The sequence below is a fragment of the Lepidochelys kempii genome, chromosome 1 (assembly GCF_965140265.1).
Source record: "Lepidochelys kempii isolate rLepKem1 chromosome 1, rLepKem1.hap2, whole genome shotgun sequence".
NCBI lineage: Eukaryota > Metazoa > Chordata > Testudines > Cheloniidae > Lepidochelys > Lepidochelys kempii.
In genome coordinates this window covers 122898374-122918317 of record NC_133256.1, presented here as the reverse complement: position 1 = coordinate 122918317, position 19944 = coordinate 122898374, and the positions used below count along the sequence as shown (strand labels likewise).

The following is a 19944-nucleotide window of genomic DNA, read 5'->3' as shown; positions in this document are numbered from 1 at the left end:
GACATTTAGATCCCAAAAGCAGATTCAGTAGGTTTACATGCAACTAAGCATGACTTCCTCAGAACCTTTGTCTCTGGATTAAGTTCCTGATTCAGTAAAGCATTAAGGCTCATGGACTTCAATGCAGACTAAGCACATGCTTAAGTGCTTTGCTAAACTTGCACTAGGTAATCATGGCCAGTGGAGACTATCAGAATTAGCATTAAAGCTGAACAGAAAACTTGAGGTTTGTAGTTTAGACAATAGTTAAGGCTACATTTTAGTCACGGGTATTTTTAGTAAAAGTAATGGAGAGGTCACGGGCAGTAGACAAAAATTCATGGCCTGTGACCTGTCCATGACTTGTATTATATACCCTGACTAAATCTTGGGGGGAGGGTGGGAGCCCAGGGGGTGGCCCAGGATCCCCCACGAGTGCTGGGGGGGGTAGCCCAAGACCCCTGCGGGTACTGGGGGGCGCAGCTCAGGACCCCCACTGGTGCTGGGACGGGGGACAGGTTGGCAGGGCTGGCAGACTCCCTCCTTGGCTCCGCGCCTCCCCGGAAGCAGAAACATCCCCCTCCCTCTGCTCCTAGGCGGAGACATGGCCAGGCAGCTCTGCACGCTGCCTCCGCCCTGAGCACTGGCTCCGCAGCTCCCATTGACTGGGAACTGCAGCCAATGGTAGCTTCAGGGGCGGTGCCTGCAGGCAGCGGCAGCACGCAGAGCCCCCTGGCCATGCTTCCGCCAAGGAGGGACGTTGCTGCTTCTGGGGAGCCCCCCGAGGTAAGCACCGCCCAGAGCCCTCACCCTCTCCCATGCCCCAATCCCCAGCCCTGAGCCCCCTCTCACACCCAAACTCCTGCTGCTGCTGGGGTGGAGGGCACGGTAGGCCAAGACTGCCCCAGCAGCGGCCGGTGTGGCTGGCCAAGGGGCTGCCCCAGCTGCTCAGGCGGCCCCTGGGCCAGCCGCACCAGCCGCTGCAGAAGTCACAGAGATCCTGGAAAGTCACGGAATCCATGACCTCCCTGACAAACTCGCAACCTTAACAATAGTTAATAAGCAAATTGGCTTCACTATAGTTCATTTTGCAAGTAATGGGTCTGAAACATTTTCAATTCTGACGAAATTTAATCTGCGAGTGACAAGCAAATCCCTGAATTATCTGTACTTTGTTTAGAGCGACATTGCACAATTGAGAAAGAGAAGCTGTCTCTGATTCTAAGCAAACAACTAATCCAGACTCGGACAATAACACCCCCAGCACAGCATTGGACAATCTTTGCATTAAATTAATCCATGTCCTAATTCCACGGTCTTCAACAGGGTTATACCAGAGATGAAGATGGCTCTCTGTGTCTCAGTTTCCCAAGCTGTGGAATGGGAGTAATAACATCCATCTCCCTCACAGGATACTGTGTAAGGTAGAGCCCTGAAGCGGGACTGGGAACCCGTGGGTCCCACAGGACCTGCTGCCATAAAAGCAGGAGCGGGTAAAATGTATTTTGTTGTGGGCAGGATTGGGTGGGGAAAAAAACAGACTGCAGTAATTTGTGGGAAAGCACTAAATCTCTTGTCAGTTTGTTATATATGGAATTTCAGCAATGTAAAGCAAGCTTTTCTTTCTTTTTTTTTTTTTTAAGGAAAGGTTTCAATACTTAAATTTAAGCGAGGGATAGAAAGAGATTTGGTGTCTATTATAACAGGAGTTAAAGTATTGTTTTTACATGGTTTAAGCAAGATTTGTTTTATACTTTTAGTGGTAAAAATTGTGTCTGAATTCTGTTTATATATACACAATATATTAACCGACCATTTTCTTTTGTGTTGCTGTTGGGGGTTTATTTTAGTAGCATGGAGGAGTCTCTCTCTCTTGCAGGATTTGTGGGATCTAAGGCTTTTGATGGAGGGAGCAGGATAAAAATGTGGGAGTCGGCAAAAGTGGGTATTGTGGGGTGGGACAGGAACAGGATTAAAAAATAGTCCCATGCAGGGCTCTAGTGTGAAGTTCAGTTAATGTTTGTAAAGTACTTTGATAGGCTAAATGCTTTATTAGTGCTCAGTACCATCAATTTACCTGAACAGGTAAACTCCCATACTCCATCTCAAAAACCAGCAGCTTTGAAGTCTTCCCATAGAGATTCCATTTGGTGAGATTGTGAGCACTGCCAGTCAAAAAGGAAATGAAATACCACACTAAAATAATCATAAAGAGAAGAGATAAAACAGAGGTGGGCAAACTATGGCCCGCGGACCATATCTGGCTTGCAGGACCGTCCTGCCCGGCCCCTGAGCTCCTGGCCCAGGAGGCTAGCCCCCGGCCCCTTCACTGCTGTTCTCCCTCCCGCACAGCTTCAGCTCGCCGCGCCTCCGGTGCAATGCTCTGGGCAGCGGGGCTGCGAGTTCTTGCCGAGCAGCACAGCTGCAGAGCCACAGCCCGACCTGGTGCTCTGTGCTGCGCGGTGGCGTGGCTGGCTCCAGCTGGGCGGCACAGCTGCCTGTCCTGGTGCTCTGGGCGGCGCAGCTGTAGCACTGCCAGCCACTGGTGCTTCAGGCAGCCTGGTAAGGGGGCAGGGAGCGGAGCAGGGGTTGGATAGGGGGTAGGGGAGTTTGGGGTCGTGGTCGGGGGGCGGGGCTGTGGATAGGGGTTGGGACAGTTAGAGGGCAGGGAACAGGGGGGTTGAATGGGGGCAGTCAGGAAGGAGGGGGGGTTGGATGGGGTGGCAGGGGGCAGTCAGGGGCAGGGATTCCGGGGGTGGTCACAGAGAAGGAGTGGTTGGATGGGGCAGGAGTCCCAGGGGGCAGTCAGGAATGAGAGGAGGGGTTGGATGGGGCGGCAGGGGGAAGTCAGGGGCAGAGGGTCTGGGGGCGGTCAGGGGACAGGGAAGGGTGGACGGTGCAGGGGTCCCAGGGGGGCTGTCAGGGGGCGAGAAGCAGGGGGGGTTGGGTAGGGGCCAGGCCTCGCCTGGCTGTCTGGGCAGGAATTGGTCCTCCATGCAATTTCGGAAACCCGATGTGGCCCTTGGGCCAAAAAGTTTGCCCGCCCCTGAGATAAAAGCTACTGTTTTTAACAATCCCATTTCTCCCTACATGCAACCTGTTCCTAAATAATCACCGCTACCAAAGAGATTATGCTTTTATTTGGTGAAGAGAGCTGATTTCCTTCACAGTGATACCTAAATTTATTAAGGGAAGTAAGAAAAATCTCACCACAAGTATAAAAAGTAAAATGTATCCTCTTTTTGCCAGCACCTAATGGATAACAAGGACTTTCAGTGAAAACTAATTGACAGACACTGCACACAAAATTTAAACCAGTTTTGCATGTGCTGGATCCGTTTGTGCTCTATGATCCACAGGATTAATTGGAAATAAACTACCTCCATCTATACCGACTCTATGTTGGCAGGTAAAGCACAAGGATCTTCCTACAGTTTGACGACAAATGTTAAAGCTGGTCATGATTTGTTTCCTCTACAATGAAACCTGCCAGGAAGAGATGCCTGAAATCTTCCAGTATAGATAGGAAAAGGGAAATACAGTTTAGTATGGCCTAATATTAATTATAGCCTTTAGCCTATTGTTTCAGTAGTTATCACTGAGTCTTGTTCCTGCTACAAAAAATGCAACTTGTGTGAGCCAAAGGAATGGGAATATGCAGAAGGAAACTGAATTTCTACACTTTTCCTACACAAACCAGGAATGCTCTCTCCAAACACTCATCCAGTAGAAGCTCAGAGTTACGAACTGACCAGTCAACCACACACCTCATTTGGAACTGGAAGTACACAATCGGGCAGCAGCAGAGACAAAAACCAAAACGCAAATACAGTACAGTTCTGTGTTAAACATAAACTACTAAAAAAATAAAGGGAAAGCAGCATTCTTCTTCTGCATAGTAAAATTTCAAAGCTGTATTAAATCAATGTTCAGTTGTAAACTTGTGAAAGAACCACCATAACGTTTTGTTCAGAGTTACGAACATTTCAGAGTTATGAACAACCTCCATTCCCAAGGTGTTCGTAAATCTGAGGTTCTACTGTACTTCCCAAAAGAGAGCTCAGGCTTCATGCCTGAAACAGTATTTGGAGCAACAGGGAATCTCAGCAATGCAAGATGAAGGGAAAGCTACTCCTAACCCATGGCCCAATTCTGCCACACTCACTTGGTGAGGAGTCTCAATAAAGTCATTGGTAAGACCCTACTCAAGGTGAGTAAGGGTTGCAGAACTGGGCCACTAGTGAGCAAGCAAGAGCACCCTCTGCACTACATGAGAGCAGGGCTTCAGAGACTTGCTCTTTTAGAGTTGGAGACCAGACAAATTAGAGTTAACATATTGTGCCTGCTATCAAACATAGTGCTCTTACCCACCACGCTGAATGCCAGTCTCGACACTAAGGTGGCTCAAATGGTATCCAGCTAAGAGGGAGGATACAGAAAAAGCCCAAAGGAAAGGGCCTACAGGCAGACAGTGACATCCCAATCCCATAAGCAGCCCACTTCCAGACCTCTGATTGACTTAATCACTGCCACTCAAGCCTTCCTAGTAAATTCAAAAAGAATTCTCTGCTCAGAGAGCCTGCCAACATTTAGGAGAGTCTAGAAACTGACAGGAAAAAGTACTTGTGATAAAAGGAATTCCACCTGACCATTCTATGCACAAACATCACACTTCGTGACTATTTTGATTCTTTTATGTAAGCTTGATTAGCCAGCCAACCAACAGCAATTCCTGCTTTTATAGCAGCTCGGTGAGGTTACAGTGTGCTAACAGTATAGGAGAGGAAGGCAGTAATCATGTAAACAAACATCTCACTTATGAAAAGCTGTTATTCTTCTCAAAGTGGTATATATTCGGCAAATTCCTTCTTCATCTGTGCAAAGACCTTCTCCCTAAATCACATGAGTTAGGAAAGAGAACAGAATGAACAGAGGTGTTGTGGGCCAGCTGCTAGCTCCTCTACTAACCACGGGCTTGAATTAGACTTCGTCTCAGTTTCAGGAATCATTTGCCCTTCGACTATGTTCCCTAGACCCCTCTCTAAGATAAAGAATAATGTACACGGGCTGGGACAAAGTTATATGTCTGGGAAATGCCATGCTGCTACTCTCGCATTATAACATCCTCATAACTGAACACCCCACAGCTGCCACTAGTGTCTTGGTAATTAAAACTACAAAGCAGTCTACTGCAGACGTTCTCACATTGTGGTGTGTGGTCACTGTTGACCCATCAAGCACCTGCTAGTGGTCTGCAGAGAGCTAGCTGCTCACATGGTGCTGGCTCTCCTTGTTTTCAGCTGCCAAGTCACAAAGACAGCTAAAAATACATTAAATACTTTCCTAATATTACTTTCCCATATAAGCAATTGCTGTAGTTTCCACAAGGATACAACAGAATGGCAAATGGTAAAGGAGGTACTCCTTCCAATCAAGAATTACAAGAGAAGGGTTCCATGAGACAACCTCTTTATTTAGCTGTGGTCCACACTACACAAGTGTTCAAGAATCCCAGTTGACCTCTTATAAGCTTATTTCTAATTAAAAAAATACTCACGCATTGGAATAGATGTCTATTTAAACTACCAAAATAAATCCAATGTGATTTTTTTGGCCTGACACATTTACAGTATCCCAGCACCCAATAAAAATCCACTTGTCTGAACTCCCATACTATGGCATGACACCTGTTAGCGATGGCACAGTTCATCAGCTACAGGCTCCTGTTGTTGAAATCAGCCAGCAAGCTATTCATATCTCCACCGGCTGTTTCTGCTTTTGAGAACTACTGAAAAACTTGGAGAGAGATTCAGCAGTCCTCCTTCCAAAAAGCAAAAGCGACTTTCAAGTCACAAAAGCTACTTTAATGTGACCTAATAGTACCTACAGAATTATCTTTAAAAAAAAACTCTTCAAACAGCAGCAAAGTTATAAAGAGCTTTTTGATTACTGCCAATATGTACAAATGTAGAATTATACATCCTCTAAAATACTCTATATCTAACAGATCATTTGTGCTTAGACGGGCATTTTCAAATAGCAACATTAACCCTCTGCAGCTCAGTGCTAGAATATCCATTGGTGCTCTGGCCATAAGAATCCACATGATAGTGCATGCCCAGAAATCCCATTCCCTAGTGCCATAAACTACACCATCCCTTCTCTTCCCCTTCTTCCTGCCTGAATACAATTTTCACTCCTTTAAAATGTAAACAGACAGCCCTTTCAGAGTATTCAGACTACCTCTGTAAGCTTTGCTCTCCCCAAGCAAAGAAAAACCAGTATATTGCCAGTCTTAACATCTCTCCCTTGTATTTATTTCATTTTGATCCTGAAATGTTTCATGTATTTCTACTTCCAGTCACACGCACCTCGTGCCAAGAGTCAGCCAGCAGCTCATTAAGTTTGTCCACCAACTCGTCTATCAGCTGAGTTCTGGCAAGATCCGCCCTCCTGTGGATGGCCAGTTCTTCATTGCAGAAGACATAATACGTCCTGGAGCAAGCCTCGAGGACATCCATGTCAGAGTGTTCAGCTACAATATCTTTCACCACTCTCAGCAAAGCATCCAAGTGCTGCAAGTTATCATGATGATACAGTCAAGTCAAAGTTATGCCTATTTATGTTTATTCCTTTTTACTTTACACAACTGAAAACAAAATAAATGCCCGTTTGGGGAGGACAGGCAGGCATTACAGGACAAGATTTTGTTTGTTGCTGTAGTTCTCATAACAGACCTGTCACATAAGAATGGTTATACTGAGGGCATGGCTGCACTCCCACGGCAGCGCTTTGAAGTGCGAGTGTGGTGGCACGAGAGTGCTGGGAGAGAGGTCTCCCAGCTCTTCTGGTAATCCACCTCCACGAGGGGATTAACTCCAAGTGCTAGGAGCCTGTCTACACTAGCGCTTTAAAGCACTCAGATTTGCTGCGCTCAGGGGGTGATTTTTCACACCCCTGAGCCAGCAAGTTAGAGCACTGTAAAATGCAAGGGTCCAACAAGCCCTTAGTCAGACCAATGGTCCATCTAGCCCAATGTCCTGTCTTCCAACAGGGGCCAGTGCCAGATGCTTCAGAGGGAATGAAAAGAACAGAGCAATTATTCAGCAATCCATCCCGTCATCCAGTCCAGCTTCTGGCCATCAGAGGTTTAGGGACACCCAGAGCATGGGGTTGCGTCCCCGACCATCTTGGCTAACAGCGAACAATTGACTATTCCTTCCTGACCTTATCTAAGGCTTTTTTTTTTTAACCTAATTATACATTTGGCCTTCACAACATCCCCTGGTCACAAGTTCCACGGGGTGACTGTATTGTACGAAGAAGCAATCCTTATGTTTGTTTTAAACCTGCGGCCTAGTAGTTTCATGAAAGTAACTCCCGATGCTTGTGTTATGTGAAGGTGTAAACAACACTCCATATTCATTTTCTCCACACCAGTCAAGATTTCATAGACCATTATTATATCCCACCTCCCCCACGTCATATCTTTTCTAAGCTAGACAGTCCCAGTCTTGTTTATCTCTCCTCATATGGAAGCTGTTCTATACCCCTAATCATTTTTGTTGCTTTTCTCTATACTTTTTCCAATTCTAATACGTCTCTTTTGAGATGGGGTGACCAGAACTGCATACAGTATTAAAGATATGAGTGTGTCCTGGATCTATATAGTGTAATTATGGTATTTTCTGTCTTATTTTCTATCCCTTTCATTCCCCTAACATTCCATTAGCTTTGTTGACTTTGGCTCCACACTGAGCAGATGTTTTCAAAGAACTATCCACAATGACTCCAAGATCTCTTTCTTGAGTGGTAACGGCTAGTTTAGACCCCATCATTTTGTACGTATACTTGTATAGCTTAACATCTTCTTAAAACCTTCATTATTTATTTCAGCCCCAAGTCTAGCAATACACATGACTCTAAATAATAATAGTAGAAGAGACTGAGGGGGAAAAGGACAAAGAAAGGGCCCTCTGGACACAAGGCTGCCTGCTGCAGTAACAAAGATGAAGCATGTTTCAGAGCTCCCATCATTCTGTGGTAGGCTTATTCCCATGAGTGGGTCACTGACAGTATTGTTTGTTATACAAACATTTCTGCCATACTGCTACTGCTTTATGGCCCCCCCCTCAGCTAATTTTTTGTGGTGGAAGTACATGGATGTGATTTTTCCCTTGCCTTGTTATGGATATTTACAGGGGGTTAATTTGAGCAATCCACTCCACTTACGTATGGGCTTTGCTATTTCAAGGATTTCATCCTTCCATTCCTGAATTCCCCTCTTCCACATACAGATATACTATCCCCATTTTTCTCTTTACAGTTACTACCCTCCCTCAGCAGCTGATAAGGGAGACAGTCTCCAATGAGAATGCAACCTCGTTCTGCAGTAAGCTGCTGGGAGATGCCAACTTGGATACATGCTGTAACTCCCCCTCCTTTCCACCCAACAAGAGGTCAAGAAGCAAGAAGAATTAGTTCATTCCCAAAGCTGGGCCTCCTGCACGAAGCCATAAATCATTATCTACCAGGGCCTTAGGCCAACCTTGCTAAATCCATACAGACAAATGTTAAAGCATTTCCCTGGTGGCCTCAGTTCAAATATGAAGGGTTTCAACAGGGTATAAGTATTTCTTCATGTCCCAACAGTCTCCTGGCTGTAACAAGGTCTCACTACTCCCTGTAAATTGTCTCATAAATTTGTTATATTTCACGCACACCCAACTGCCCCAATTCCTATTCACCTTCTCCAGACGTCCAGTACTGTAAACATCTAAATCATAATACTGGGGAATTTGCAGGAGGTTCGCCACTTTTTCAGCATCTGCTGAATACTGCAGAGGAAAACAGGATATGAGTGTGCTGCAGGAATTTTAATGAAATATTTAACATGCGCTCATGGAACAGCTGCTAGTTACCTTTGCCAAGAGCTGAGGAAGCACCACAATAAAGTGCTCAGTAATTTTGGTACAATCTTCCAATTGTATTTTCTTCTCTTTCGCTGACAGGATCTACAGACAAAAGCATTCTGCTTCAATTATAAAATACTCTTGGAGTTGATTGGAATTTTACACCTATCCCAAGGTTAACTTTGCATATTAATATACCTTTAACTAACATAAACCACCTGGCTGAGGCAAAGATTTTCCCCCCCCATGGGATTTCTCCCCCCCCCCTTTTTTTTAATAAAATTCTTGAGCGAGTGTTGAACAACTAGAGTGCTGTTTGGATGCAGGGTGCTTTATAACGACATCTACTGATAGATAAAATGGTCAGTGTGTGTCACTAACATGCTTCCACGGTGCTGAGCTTCCTCTAAAGCTCATCTCATTCAATATCCACCGATAAGATGTTTTGTCTGATGGTCAGAAGGCATTGCGCTTGTCTTGTAAAAACAATGCTGCTCTCTTTCTGCTGATGTACCTGTGGCTAGGAAAGGGCTTTTGGCAGAGCACGTAGGGAGGACAAATTTGATTGCAACATAATAAATATATTAGAATAAAACCCACTGACCTTCTTGGCTGCTCCTCTGCCCACAGGAGGGTGACCTTCAGCAGCTTCTCGAACGGTCGCTAAGATTATTTCAATGAGGGCACTTTCCTGGGCATCACTCAGTGCTGTAAGAAAATCATCGTTTCTTCAGTGTCTCACAAAAGAAAAGTGAAGATGCAGGAATGGCTAATGAGGAAAGTCTACTCATTTCTCAAAACAACTTTGAGAGGGGGAGAGAGAGAGATACTGCTAAAAAACTGCTGAAAATTTGCTAAGTCCAACCTGACTGTGAACTGAATTATTCTCTGTTACACACAGTGAAAAAAGCAAAAAAGTTGGATGGCTCTATTTCTTCTATGGCACCTTTGGGAGTTAGGTACCTAAAAATATCTTTAAAAATCTAGACCTATATGCTTTGATCCCACAGCAAAGAACTGATCTAGTTTATTCTGCCACAATAAACAATGTTCAAGGCGTTTTCTACATAAAACTAAACCCTCTAAAATATCTGATTTCTGAAAATGGCATTAAATTCAACTCAGCCTCTTCCTTTACAGTGGTGAACATCAGCTCCACACTACTCTGTTTCAATGAGATAGGTGCATTTAGGTTCCTTAACTCAGCCATGAAAACAAATATGCCCCTTGAAATGTAAAAGGTAAATTAAGATTTCTGAATACAAAGGAACCTTCATGTAGCGAAGTCTTTTTTCTTCTCACCTTATAGTGAAGTTATTCTGTGTGATTCACTACAACCACAGCTACAATACATACATTGTGATTCACAGAAACTATTTGGAATTTTTAATTTACTTTAGAATAAAATACATTTTACTATGTTTATTATAAGTGGATCCCACTGCATTTGCCAAATAAAGCAACAGGTTCAGTGTCGCAGAAATGACTTTCCCCAGAAAAGAACAGGCCAAATTCAGACCTAACTCCAATGAAATTTCATTCTCTTCCACCAGACCTGAGACTCATCTTCTCATGAACTTTTAGCTCAATGTGACTCTAGAACCACATATAGCTTCACAGGGCCCTATATGTGCCTCTTCTGCAATCCAGGGATCAGACTGGAGATTCTCTCTTCCAACAAGTAGAGAGCCATTCACCACAGTGCTCCCAAAGCTGCCTGAACCTTCACAAGGTTCACACCTGACTACTGAGGCGGAAATAGTACGGAACAAACACACTGCGACCCTTGGAATCCCTTCTTCAGCCTCTAAGTAGCCGAGAGAGAGAAGAAACATTCTTCACCCTCTGCCCCCCAGCAGGCAGCAAGGAAGGAGGGAGAAAGAAGATAGGAGGGAGGAGTCACTGAGAGGCATAAATATTCAGGGCATAAGTGTTGGATAGTGTTTCACAAGGTTTTCGTAGGAATACTGCATCAATATTTGAGGGCACCGAGCCATGGCAGGACACAGAGTCAAAACTGTTTTGTGGCTCTATGCAGCCAAGAGGCTCTTGAAGTGACCCCGCTATAGTTCAAGGTGAAGGAAGTTTCTTCTAGTAAATAAAACAAGATCAATTTGGGCAACACTAAGGTTTTAGCTCACCTACCTTCTTCTTCAGCAGCTTCCAATAAGAGAGTGGTCATACACTCCCAGTCCTTCAGCAAACTGCCTGTCCAATCCCACAGGCTGTCTACAAGGTACGTGACGTGTTTATGTAGCTAGAGATTAAAAACATAAGCCTAGAGGATCAAATGTTTACTGAAATGTGAATACAGCTTATTACATATTCCCCCCCTTTCTCTCATTGTAAAATCGTATTTTTTTCAATGTGTGTATTTTTTTACTAGATCCAAACTAAATAATAATTCTTCAGTTTGATACATGGGGAACAGCATAAGAGAAAAAGAGTTACTTAAAGGACAGAAAAAAGATTTCCTAAAAAGACTAGTCTCCCCAAAGCTGTCCTGAATATCACTATTTGACTGCTGTTGGTAACACCTAAAATGCCCACTCCCATTCAGGAGCTTGAAATGAGTTACATTTTAGTTGCTATCCCTGGCTGAGCAGTCCTAGTTTTTTCAGAAAGCCAGTCCCACACTACCTCTCTGCATTGATACAACTGTAGAATAAGAGGCGTAGTACAACCGAACGCACATGTACAGTTTTACTTTACTGAAGCTCATCCTAGAGTTGAGAAAGTATCGAGTTCCAAGATCAACAGTTCTGAGCATGCAACCAAAAAGACCTTTCAAAAGGAAGTCTCCTCCCCACTCACCCCACTTCTCCCTCCAACTTCCAGCAGCACCTCAGTACCAATTCTCAGCCAGCTGCCCTGGTTTGGAAGGGCTCCTCCCTCATCTGTCTATCACAATCTACATTTTCCTTACCTCACTCTCCAAGAAAAAAGTTATTAATTTTCTCATGTAGCAGGTATTAGCCCGAAACTTCCCTCTTCTTTTAGGTGGGACTTCCTCTTCAGTTCCCTGATAACTAAGCAGCCTGCCAATGGAAAAAAGAAGTCAGTCCAATTCTGCTGTGCACCTTTAGATTACTCAGCAAAGCAGCACAGATTCTGTCAGGATTTCAAACAGCTTTACTTCTTTCTTTTAAAATCTATTCATCCATTCAGCAAACATCAAATTCTACTGTCAGCTGGAAGGGGAGACACTAGATTATTTTTAGCTACAAGTTCGCTCTGTGAAAGCAGGGACTACCTGCAGCAGCTGATACTGGGGCCTTGCCAGTTGTCTGGGCAACATATATAGATTCCGTGGCAATGAGTACACCAAGTGTTAGGCATTTATTTATCCTGTAAAGGTGACCACTGTAATTTAGAGAAAATCATAAAAGAGAAATATCCTTCCTATAAAAATCTTACTGCCCAGCAACACTTCATAATATGGTACATCTAGTCTTCGAAAACCAAACCAGGCTCTTAGGGTATGTCTACACTGTAATGTAAGGCCAGGGTTAGTGGGACTCGAGTCAACTGACCTGTGTTAGAAAACTCAGGGCTTGAGCATCCACACTGGTTCTTAACCCTACGTTACAAATTTTCTAGCCCTTGCTCAAACCCGGGGCTCTGGCATCCACACTGCAGCATGCAGACCCAAGTCAAACCAATCATATCACAGATTCCCTAGCACAGCCTGCAAAGCAACACGCAGGAGACCCTTTTTCAATGGGTTCTTTTGCTTGCGCTTTCACTCCTGTGTCAGAAAACAGGCACAGCTTCCCCGAGGCGCTGGTGGACATTTCGGTGGCATTTTTTAACCCATCAAAGGAACCTCACAGAGCTTAAGATGGAGCAGAAGACAGCAGAAGAGGAGGAGTATCCAGACATGGAAGACTCACAGTGGCTGATGCTGCTCAGTACACTCAGAATAGCCGCTGAGGCCCCCTGTGTAGACCAGCACTTCTGGTGCAAGGCCACAAGAACAGACTGGGGGATCACATCATCATGCAGACCTGGGATGACCAGCAGTGGGTCCACAAGTTTCATATGAAGAAAGGCACATTCCTGGAGCTTTGTGAGCAGCTTGCCCTGACCTTCCAGCATAAAGACACTCATCTGAGGGCACCCATGCAGACCTAGAAGTGGGCTGCTATACCCATCTGTAAGCGGGGTATCCCAGACTGCTCAGGTCCATTGCCAGCCAGATTGGTGTTGGAAAGTCGACCATGGGTAAAGTGGTGGTAGAGGTTTCTGAGGCAATCAGTACCTCTATGAATGTGGTTGGGGGGAGGTGGGTGGGGATGGGGCTCACTGATTTGGGGTGTGGGAGAGTATTCAGCAGTTGGGGAGGAGTGAGGGCTTGATTGCCCTGCAATGTACTTATGAATAACATGATTTATGAAATGGGGGGATGATTCACAGCACGGATTCACATAAGGAAATGACTGAAGTATGGATTGCTGTACCTAACTGTATAGAGGAATAGCATTTGCTTACTATTTCCTAACTGTTCCTGATCATGTGTTTAGTTTTATTATTTCAAAAACTGATTGTATGAAGAGATGCAGTGACCACAATAAACTTTCTTGATGATATAAAAAGCTTTATTTGTAAACATGTTAAAAACAGTACAACAATCACCCAGTGCCAGGCAGGCCAGCTGCTATTACAACACCCAATCACCAGTTACAAAAGAACTTTTCCAAAACAAAAACAAAAACAGAGTGTAGCAAGAAGCGCAACCATGACAAAAACCCCTACTGCTGCATGTCACCTGGCCCCCCAATTCTCCTTTCCCTACTTTCCCCATTTTCTGTACACTTGGTGCCAGGGGAGGGAGATGGAGGTAACCACAGGAGAGTGGGGTAAACACGGAGGACTGCATGGGGTTCAGTTGCCTTGCCCACCTGTTCCTGTGTCTTGCTTATAACACTCCTGCTAATGCATCCCAGAATGATGTTTGCTTTTTTTGCAACAGTGCTACACTGTGATTCATGTTTAGCTTGTGATCCACTATGATCTCCAGATTCCTTTCCGCAGTACTCCATCCTTGGCAGTCATTTCCCATTTTGTATGTATGCAACCGATTGTACCTTCCTAAGTGGAGTACTTTGTATTTGTCCTTATTGAATTTCATCCTGTTTACTTCAGACCATTTCTCCAGTTTGCCCAGATCATTTTAAATTTTAATCCTATCCTCCAAAGCACTTGCAACCCCTCCCAACTTGGTATTGTCCACAAACTTTATAAATGTACCCTCTATGTCACTATTTAAATCAGTGGCTCTCAACCTTTCCAGACTGCTGTACCCCTTTCAGGAGTCTGATTTGTCTTGCCTGCCCCCCAAGTTTCACCTCATTTAAAAATTACTTGCTTACAAAATCAGACATAAAAATACAAAAGTGTCACATCACTATTACTGAAAAATTTCTTACTTTCTTATTTTTACCATATAATTATAAAATAAATCAGTTGAAATATAAATATTGTACTTACATTTCAGTATATAGTATATAGGTCAGTATAAACAAGTCATTGTCTGTATGAAATTTTAGTTTGTACTGACTTCGCTAGTGCTTTTTATATCTAGATGAGTTGATGTACCCCCTGGAAGACCTTTGAATACCCCAAGGGGTACATGTACTCCTGGTTGAGAACCACTGATCTAAATCATTGATGAGGATATTGAATAGAACTGGACCCAGAACTGATCCCTATGGGACCCCACTGTATATGCCCTTCCAGCTTGACTGTGAATCACTGATAACTACTCTCTGGAAACAGTTTTCTAACCAGTCATTGACCCACGTTATAGTAGCTATCTAGGTTGTATTTCCTGAGTTTATCAGGAAGTCATGCAAGACAGTATCAAAAGCCTTACTAATATCAAGATATACCATCTGCTGCTTCCCTCACAGTTTCAAGTAACCCCTGTCAAAGAAAGCTATTAGGTTTGTTTGATTTGTTCTTGACAAATCCATGCTGACTGTTACTTATCACCTTATTATCTTCTAGGTATCTGCAAACTGATTGCTTAATTATTTGCTCCATTATCTTTCTGGGTACTGAAGTTAAGTTGACTGGTCTGTAATTCCCCAGGTTGTCCTTATTTCCTTTTTTACAGATTGGCAGTACATTTGCCCTTTTCCAGTCCTCTGGAATTTCTCCCAGCTTTCCATGACTTTTCAAAGATAATCATTAATGGCTCAGATATCTCCTCAGTCAGCTCCTTGAGTATTCTATGATGTCTCTCCCATTGAGATTCCTCCTCCTGGACTGATGGACAGCCATCTTGGCTAGTGCCAAGAAGAAGTGGTCAAGGAAGTCTATCCACAGACACAGGTAAAACATGGGATGCAGCACTGAAATATTTACTACACTCCCTTCCTATGTTCCTCAAACCTGAAGTGGAGAGGCCACTAGTAGCATGAGGGCAGGTTAACCTCAGTGTAGATTTAAGCCTGTTCTTTTTCTGCCAAACCTGCCAACAAAGTTGTCAACTAGTGCCATGTGTGGTGGTGGTTTATGTGATGTAGATCCTTGTGCACTGATAACAGTATAAAGATCAGCAGCTCATTTCACACTGACCCAGTCAGTTATTTGCTTGGATTCCAGTGAAATATTAATGAGATGCTGATGCTACAGGCCCCAAGTTTATCAAGACAGCACCACCAATAGCTAAGAGTGGCATTTTTCTGGGGATAAATCACTGATTTATGACAACATTAGCCCAGAGAGTTGGGAACCTACAAAACAAAGCAGTATAGGGCTAGGAGGTATGACGAGGGATACATCAGAGAAGGGATTTTTCTTTTTTCTTTATTTTGGGCCTGGATCCACAAATCCTAGGCCTTATATAATTTTGCTGGGTGGGTATGGACAGCAACGGATGAAGGGGACAAAGAAGTATGAATAATCATAGTCATTTTTTAACATTGCCTCTCCAAATCCTTGCCAAAAGTATTTTCACCAATTTTTGCTAAACAAAATACAGAATTTCATCAAGCTGTAGAAACAGAATATTTATTAATTCCCTTTGTAGCATGGCAGTTCCATTCATTTCCCACATCCATTGTCATAAAGGCCCATTTACAAAAGTTACTCCTGGGAAGTTAGATTGTATATTTCATTAACTTGATTGAAAATTGGGAGAATTTTTTTAATCTGTGGGCTCTCTCATTATTCAAAAGACTTTACAATGTATAAGGCAACTTTCAAGGGGAGAAGAGGCCACCTTTGCAATTAATCATAAACAGCTACAAAAAAATCCAACAGATGCCAGGTGATCAGCTGGCTCATAGGAAGCAAAGCAACAGGGAAAAAGTAGAAAGGAAGGCGGCATGGTCCTTGGCATGATACAATACCAGTGGACTAGTCAGTTGTTTTATACTTTATTATAGTCTTGTACCTTTCTCATGCTTGTATAACATACTGGGGCTGGGAAGTGAAACAAACAGTTAGCCCCAGATAGCAGCCCTCCACTTATTCAGCAGAAGAAAGGACATCTGATATCCGCCAGAGACAACCCACCAATTAAAAGATAGAGGTTTAATGTCCCTCTTAAACAAACCCATTTTCACTCTGAAACAATGAGAATATGCAAAAAGTAGCCAGGCAGAGATACCTTTTATAAAGGAATTCCCCGGCTGCTACTGCTAGAGGTCTGTGCGTGGTATAAACAAACTGGAATAAGGTTTCACAGTCTTCAGATGATAACGCATCCTCACAGTTTCTATGCAAAGATATAATACAAGTTATTATGCATATTTAACTAGAAAGAATTATATGTATCCTAATCTTGGACCTGATTCTATACCTAATCTTGGGACCTGATTCTCTACTGCCTTGCAGTTCATATAGTCAGTTGCACCTCTGCAAATTGAATCTTGATATGCTACCTAACCAGAGCAGTAGCATTTTTGTACTCGCCTTGTAGAGATGGAAGTGTCTACATAACATACAAGGAATGAAGAATTAGGCTCTTTGTACAGGCATAAACATTCACATAAAAAAGCATGGTTAAGGCTACTTGGTTCTCAAGGCAAAAAAAAAATAAAACCCAAAATTAGTTACAAAAAAGGAAAGTCATAACACAGTATTTTTAATCTTGGACTGTTTGCCACAGAAAATTATAATACAGATCAAATATCCTGTATTTTTCTAAATAAAATTGTTTAAAGCTATTTAATCAAGAGGTTAAAACCGATATTCAATTCCAATGAGCCTATATAGAAACCAATTTTAAAAATCACAGCAGAAGCATGCTCAATAGGAAGCTGACAGGCATGCCAAAGACCAGAACTATTTATTGAAAAACCTAAAAGTCACAGTTTTTGCAATAAGTATACATTTCTCATTTACATAGCCCTTTACACCTTCAGAGCACCACGTAAATATTAATCAATCCTCCAACACACACCCTGTGAGGTCAGAAAGTATTATCTCCATTTTACAGAGAAAAAAACTGAAGCAGAGAAGGTTGAGTGACTTGTACAAGGCTATAGATGGAGTCAAGATCAAAGCTGAGATGATAATTTAGAAATTCCAGGTTCCTACTCCTGCTTGCATGCCATTGGATAACACTGTCAACAGAACAAAGAGCAATGAGACCCTTCTACTTCTTGGATAGTATGGGAGGGGAAAGGTGAGCTAACTATGATGGGGTAGAGATTATACTTGTAGGGGTTTTTATTTTATTTATTTATTAAATAGTACTGCCATCAGCCCCAAGAGGTTACATCTTTTAATGCACAGCTCTCTATATATGTGGCCTACTACAACTTCTAAAAACAAGGCTCTCAATTTTGCAGCTGCCAGAACTGACATCCTAGTCGCACATTGCTCCTCTTCTATAATGGCTACCAGCTCTTTTGTCACCAGCACTGTCTTGCCTCTTAGCATTTTGACAAGTCCCAAATTTAAAAATACAAAGCCTCTAGCACCCTCAAATCCTAGTCCCCAGAAGTTAAATATTAAGCAGAGGCATCTCACTGACAACTACTTGAACTAACACTGGGTGAAGGTTTGTGGGAGATTATAACACATAAAAGACAGAGCAGCTCTTAAACTAATCTACAAACATTGGCTGTGGTTTAAAACAGTAGGAGAGTAGTGCGTTGGAAGCCCCAGGGTACTTGAACAGAGGGCATGCTGTCTGTTGGCTTTTCACTTCTGTGAGCCAACAAGGTCTCAAAAGTCATAAGTTGATCATTATGGTTTATTTCCCTGTGCATTATTTGCTTATTTTTGCTGAAAAGTTCCCTGCTATTTTTAATGAAAGTTCTCTCTCCTGCTAGGTTGCACTCAGTAAACTTGCTTATAATGATCACTGGCACAGTAAACAGGTCTTTATAGTGAAAATGATGATGATATGCCAAGTAAATATTGACTGGAACTGGTCTAATAGTAATTATACACTAAATAAATGCCATGCCACGTGTGGGGGAGGGGAGGGTGACACAGAGGGGATGGCAAATAAATTTTATTAAGATAATGTTGAAGTAAAAAAGAAAACGGTACAGAGTTTAGGCATAGAAGTTTCTGGTTATCAGGGAATAAGGTACAGATTATCAAAGGGTGCAAAATTCGGTTTAGGAACGGGTGGCGTAAAGAATACATAATCTGCAATCTCCCCGATTGGGGGTAAAAGTTTAACCGGTCAAAGTACAGACATTGAGATATGGGGGTATGTTGTCCATATAATGGCTATGTTCACATGTGGAGTATAATGAGTGGATACGATGATTGGGATGGATCTACCCTCATTTGGTGGGATTTAATGTTCAGTGAGTTTATGGTTCCAGTTCTCTATTACATTATTCAGCCATCTTTAGGACTGGTGAAATAGTGAAAAAATATATTTACGGATAAGTTACTCAGTGATTTTGATTTGAAACATTTAAAATTACTACATACAAATATGATTCAAGCAGCTCCTGTGTGGAGTTCTGTACAGTATATGAGCATCCAGCTATGTATCCTGTGAAGCCTGGATTAAAATTTTAATTACAAGGGCTGATGTACTTGAGTGGTATTCACCTTCTATTTACTTTTGCATCCCATAATCATGTTGAGTGGTGTCAACTGACCATACCAAATAGCACTTACAGAAGTAAGGGTTGCCCAACCAGCTTTGTATCAGTAAAAGTATGGAGAACTGAGTGAAATAAGCCAACAGTTTAATATAATTTTAATTCACTGTAATATCAATACAGCATAAGTCCTCTATAAACACTTCTTTTCTAGGTTTCAGAGTGGTAGCCATGTTAGTCTGTATCAGCAAAAACAACAAGGAGTACTTGTGGCACCTTAGAGACTATCTGTTAGGCCATGTCTACACTATGAAAATACTCCGATTTTACAGAAGTCGATTTTTGGGAACAGATTGTATAAAGTAGTGTGCATGCGTCCATACTAAGCACATTAATTCGGTGGTGTGCGTCCACAGTACTGTGGCAAGCGTCGACATGCCGAGCGGTGCATTGTGGATAGCTATCCCACAGTTCCCGCTGACCATTGGAATTCTGGGCCGAGCTCCCAATCCCTGATGGAGCCAAAAATTTGTCGCAGGTGGTTATGGGTAAATGTCATCAGTCAAACCTCCCTCCCTCCGTGAAAGCAACAGCAGAAAATCATTTTGCGTCCTTTCACCTGGATTGCCTGAGCAGATGCCATAGCACAGCAAGCATGGAATCCGTTCACCTCACCGCAGCAGTTATGACCATTGTAAACACCTCGCACATTATTCAGCAGTATATGCAGAACCAGCACCTGAAAAACCAGGCGAGGAGGCAATGGCAGTGTGGTGATGAGGACATGAACACAGATTTCTCTAAAACCGCGGTCCCCGGCAATTTGGAGATCATGGTGTTACTAGGGCAGGCTCATGCCGTGGAACGCCAATTCTGGACGCGGGAAACAAGCACAGAGTGGTGGGACCGCATAGTGTTGCAGGTTTGGGATGATTCCCAGTGGCTCCAAAACTTTCGCATGCGTAAGGACACTTTCATGGAACTTTGTGACTTGTTTTCCCCCTGCCCTGAAGTGCCAGAATACCAAT

General features: G+C 43.1%; 1 protein-coding gene across 24 annotated transcripts in view; it reads right to left on the bottom strand.

Moving 5' to 3' along the window:
- LOC140914828 (cohesin subunit SA-2-like) overlaps positions 1–19944 on the bottom strand; it is a 99138-nt gene that overhangs the window by 27522 nt on the left and 51672 nt on the right. For 23 of the 24 annotated variants that reach the window (XM_073353687.1, XM_073353694.1, XM_073353726.1 and 20 more), the window contains 9 exons: positions 16510–16617; positions 11818–11929; positions 11037–11148; positions 9496–9599; positions 8901–8993; positions 8727–8816; positions 6351–6554; positions 4796–4872; positions 2057–2144 (listed from right to left, as the gene is read on the bottom strand). In XM_073353687.1, coding sequence (XP_073209788.1) covers positions 2057–2144; positions 4796–4872; positions 6351–6554; positions 8727–8816; positions 8901–8993; positions 9496–9599; positions 11037–11148; positions 11818–11929; positions 16510–16617 — 988 coding nt within the window. The remainder of the gene's footprint in view (positions 1–2056; positions 2145–4795; positions 4873–6350; positions 6555–8726; positions 8817–8900; positions 8994–9495; positions 9600–11036; positions 11149–11817; positions 11930–16509; positions 16618–19944) is intronic. The other variant, XM_073353775.1, reaches the window with a different exon arrangement.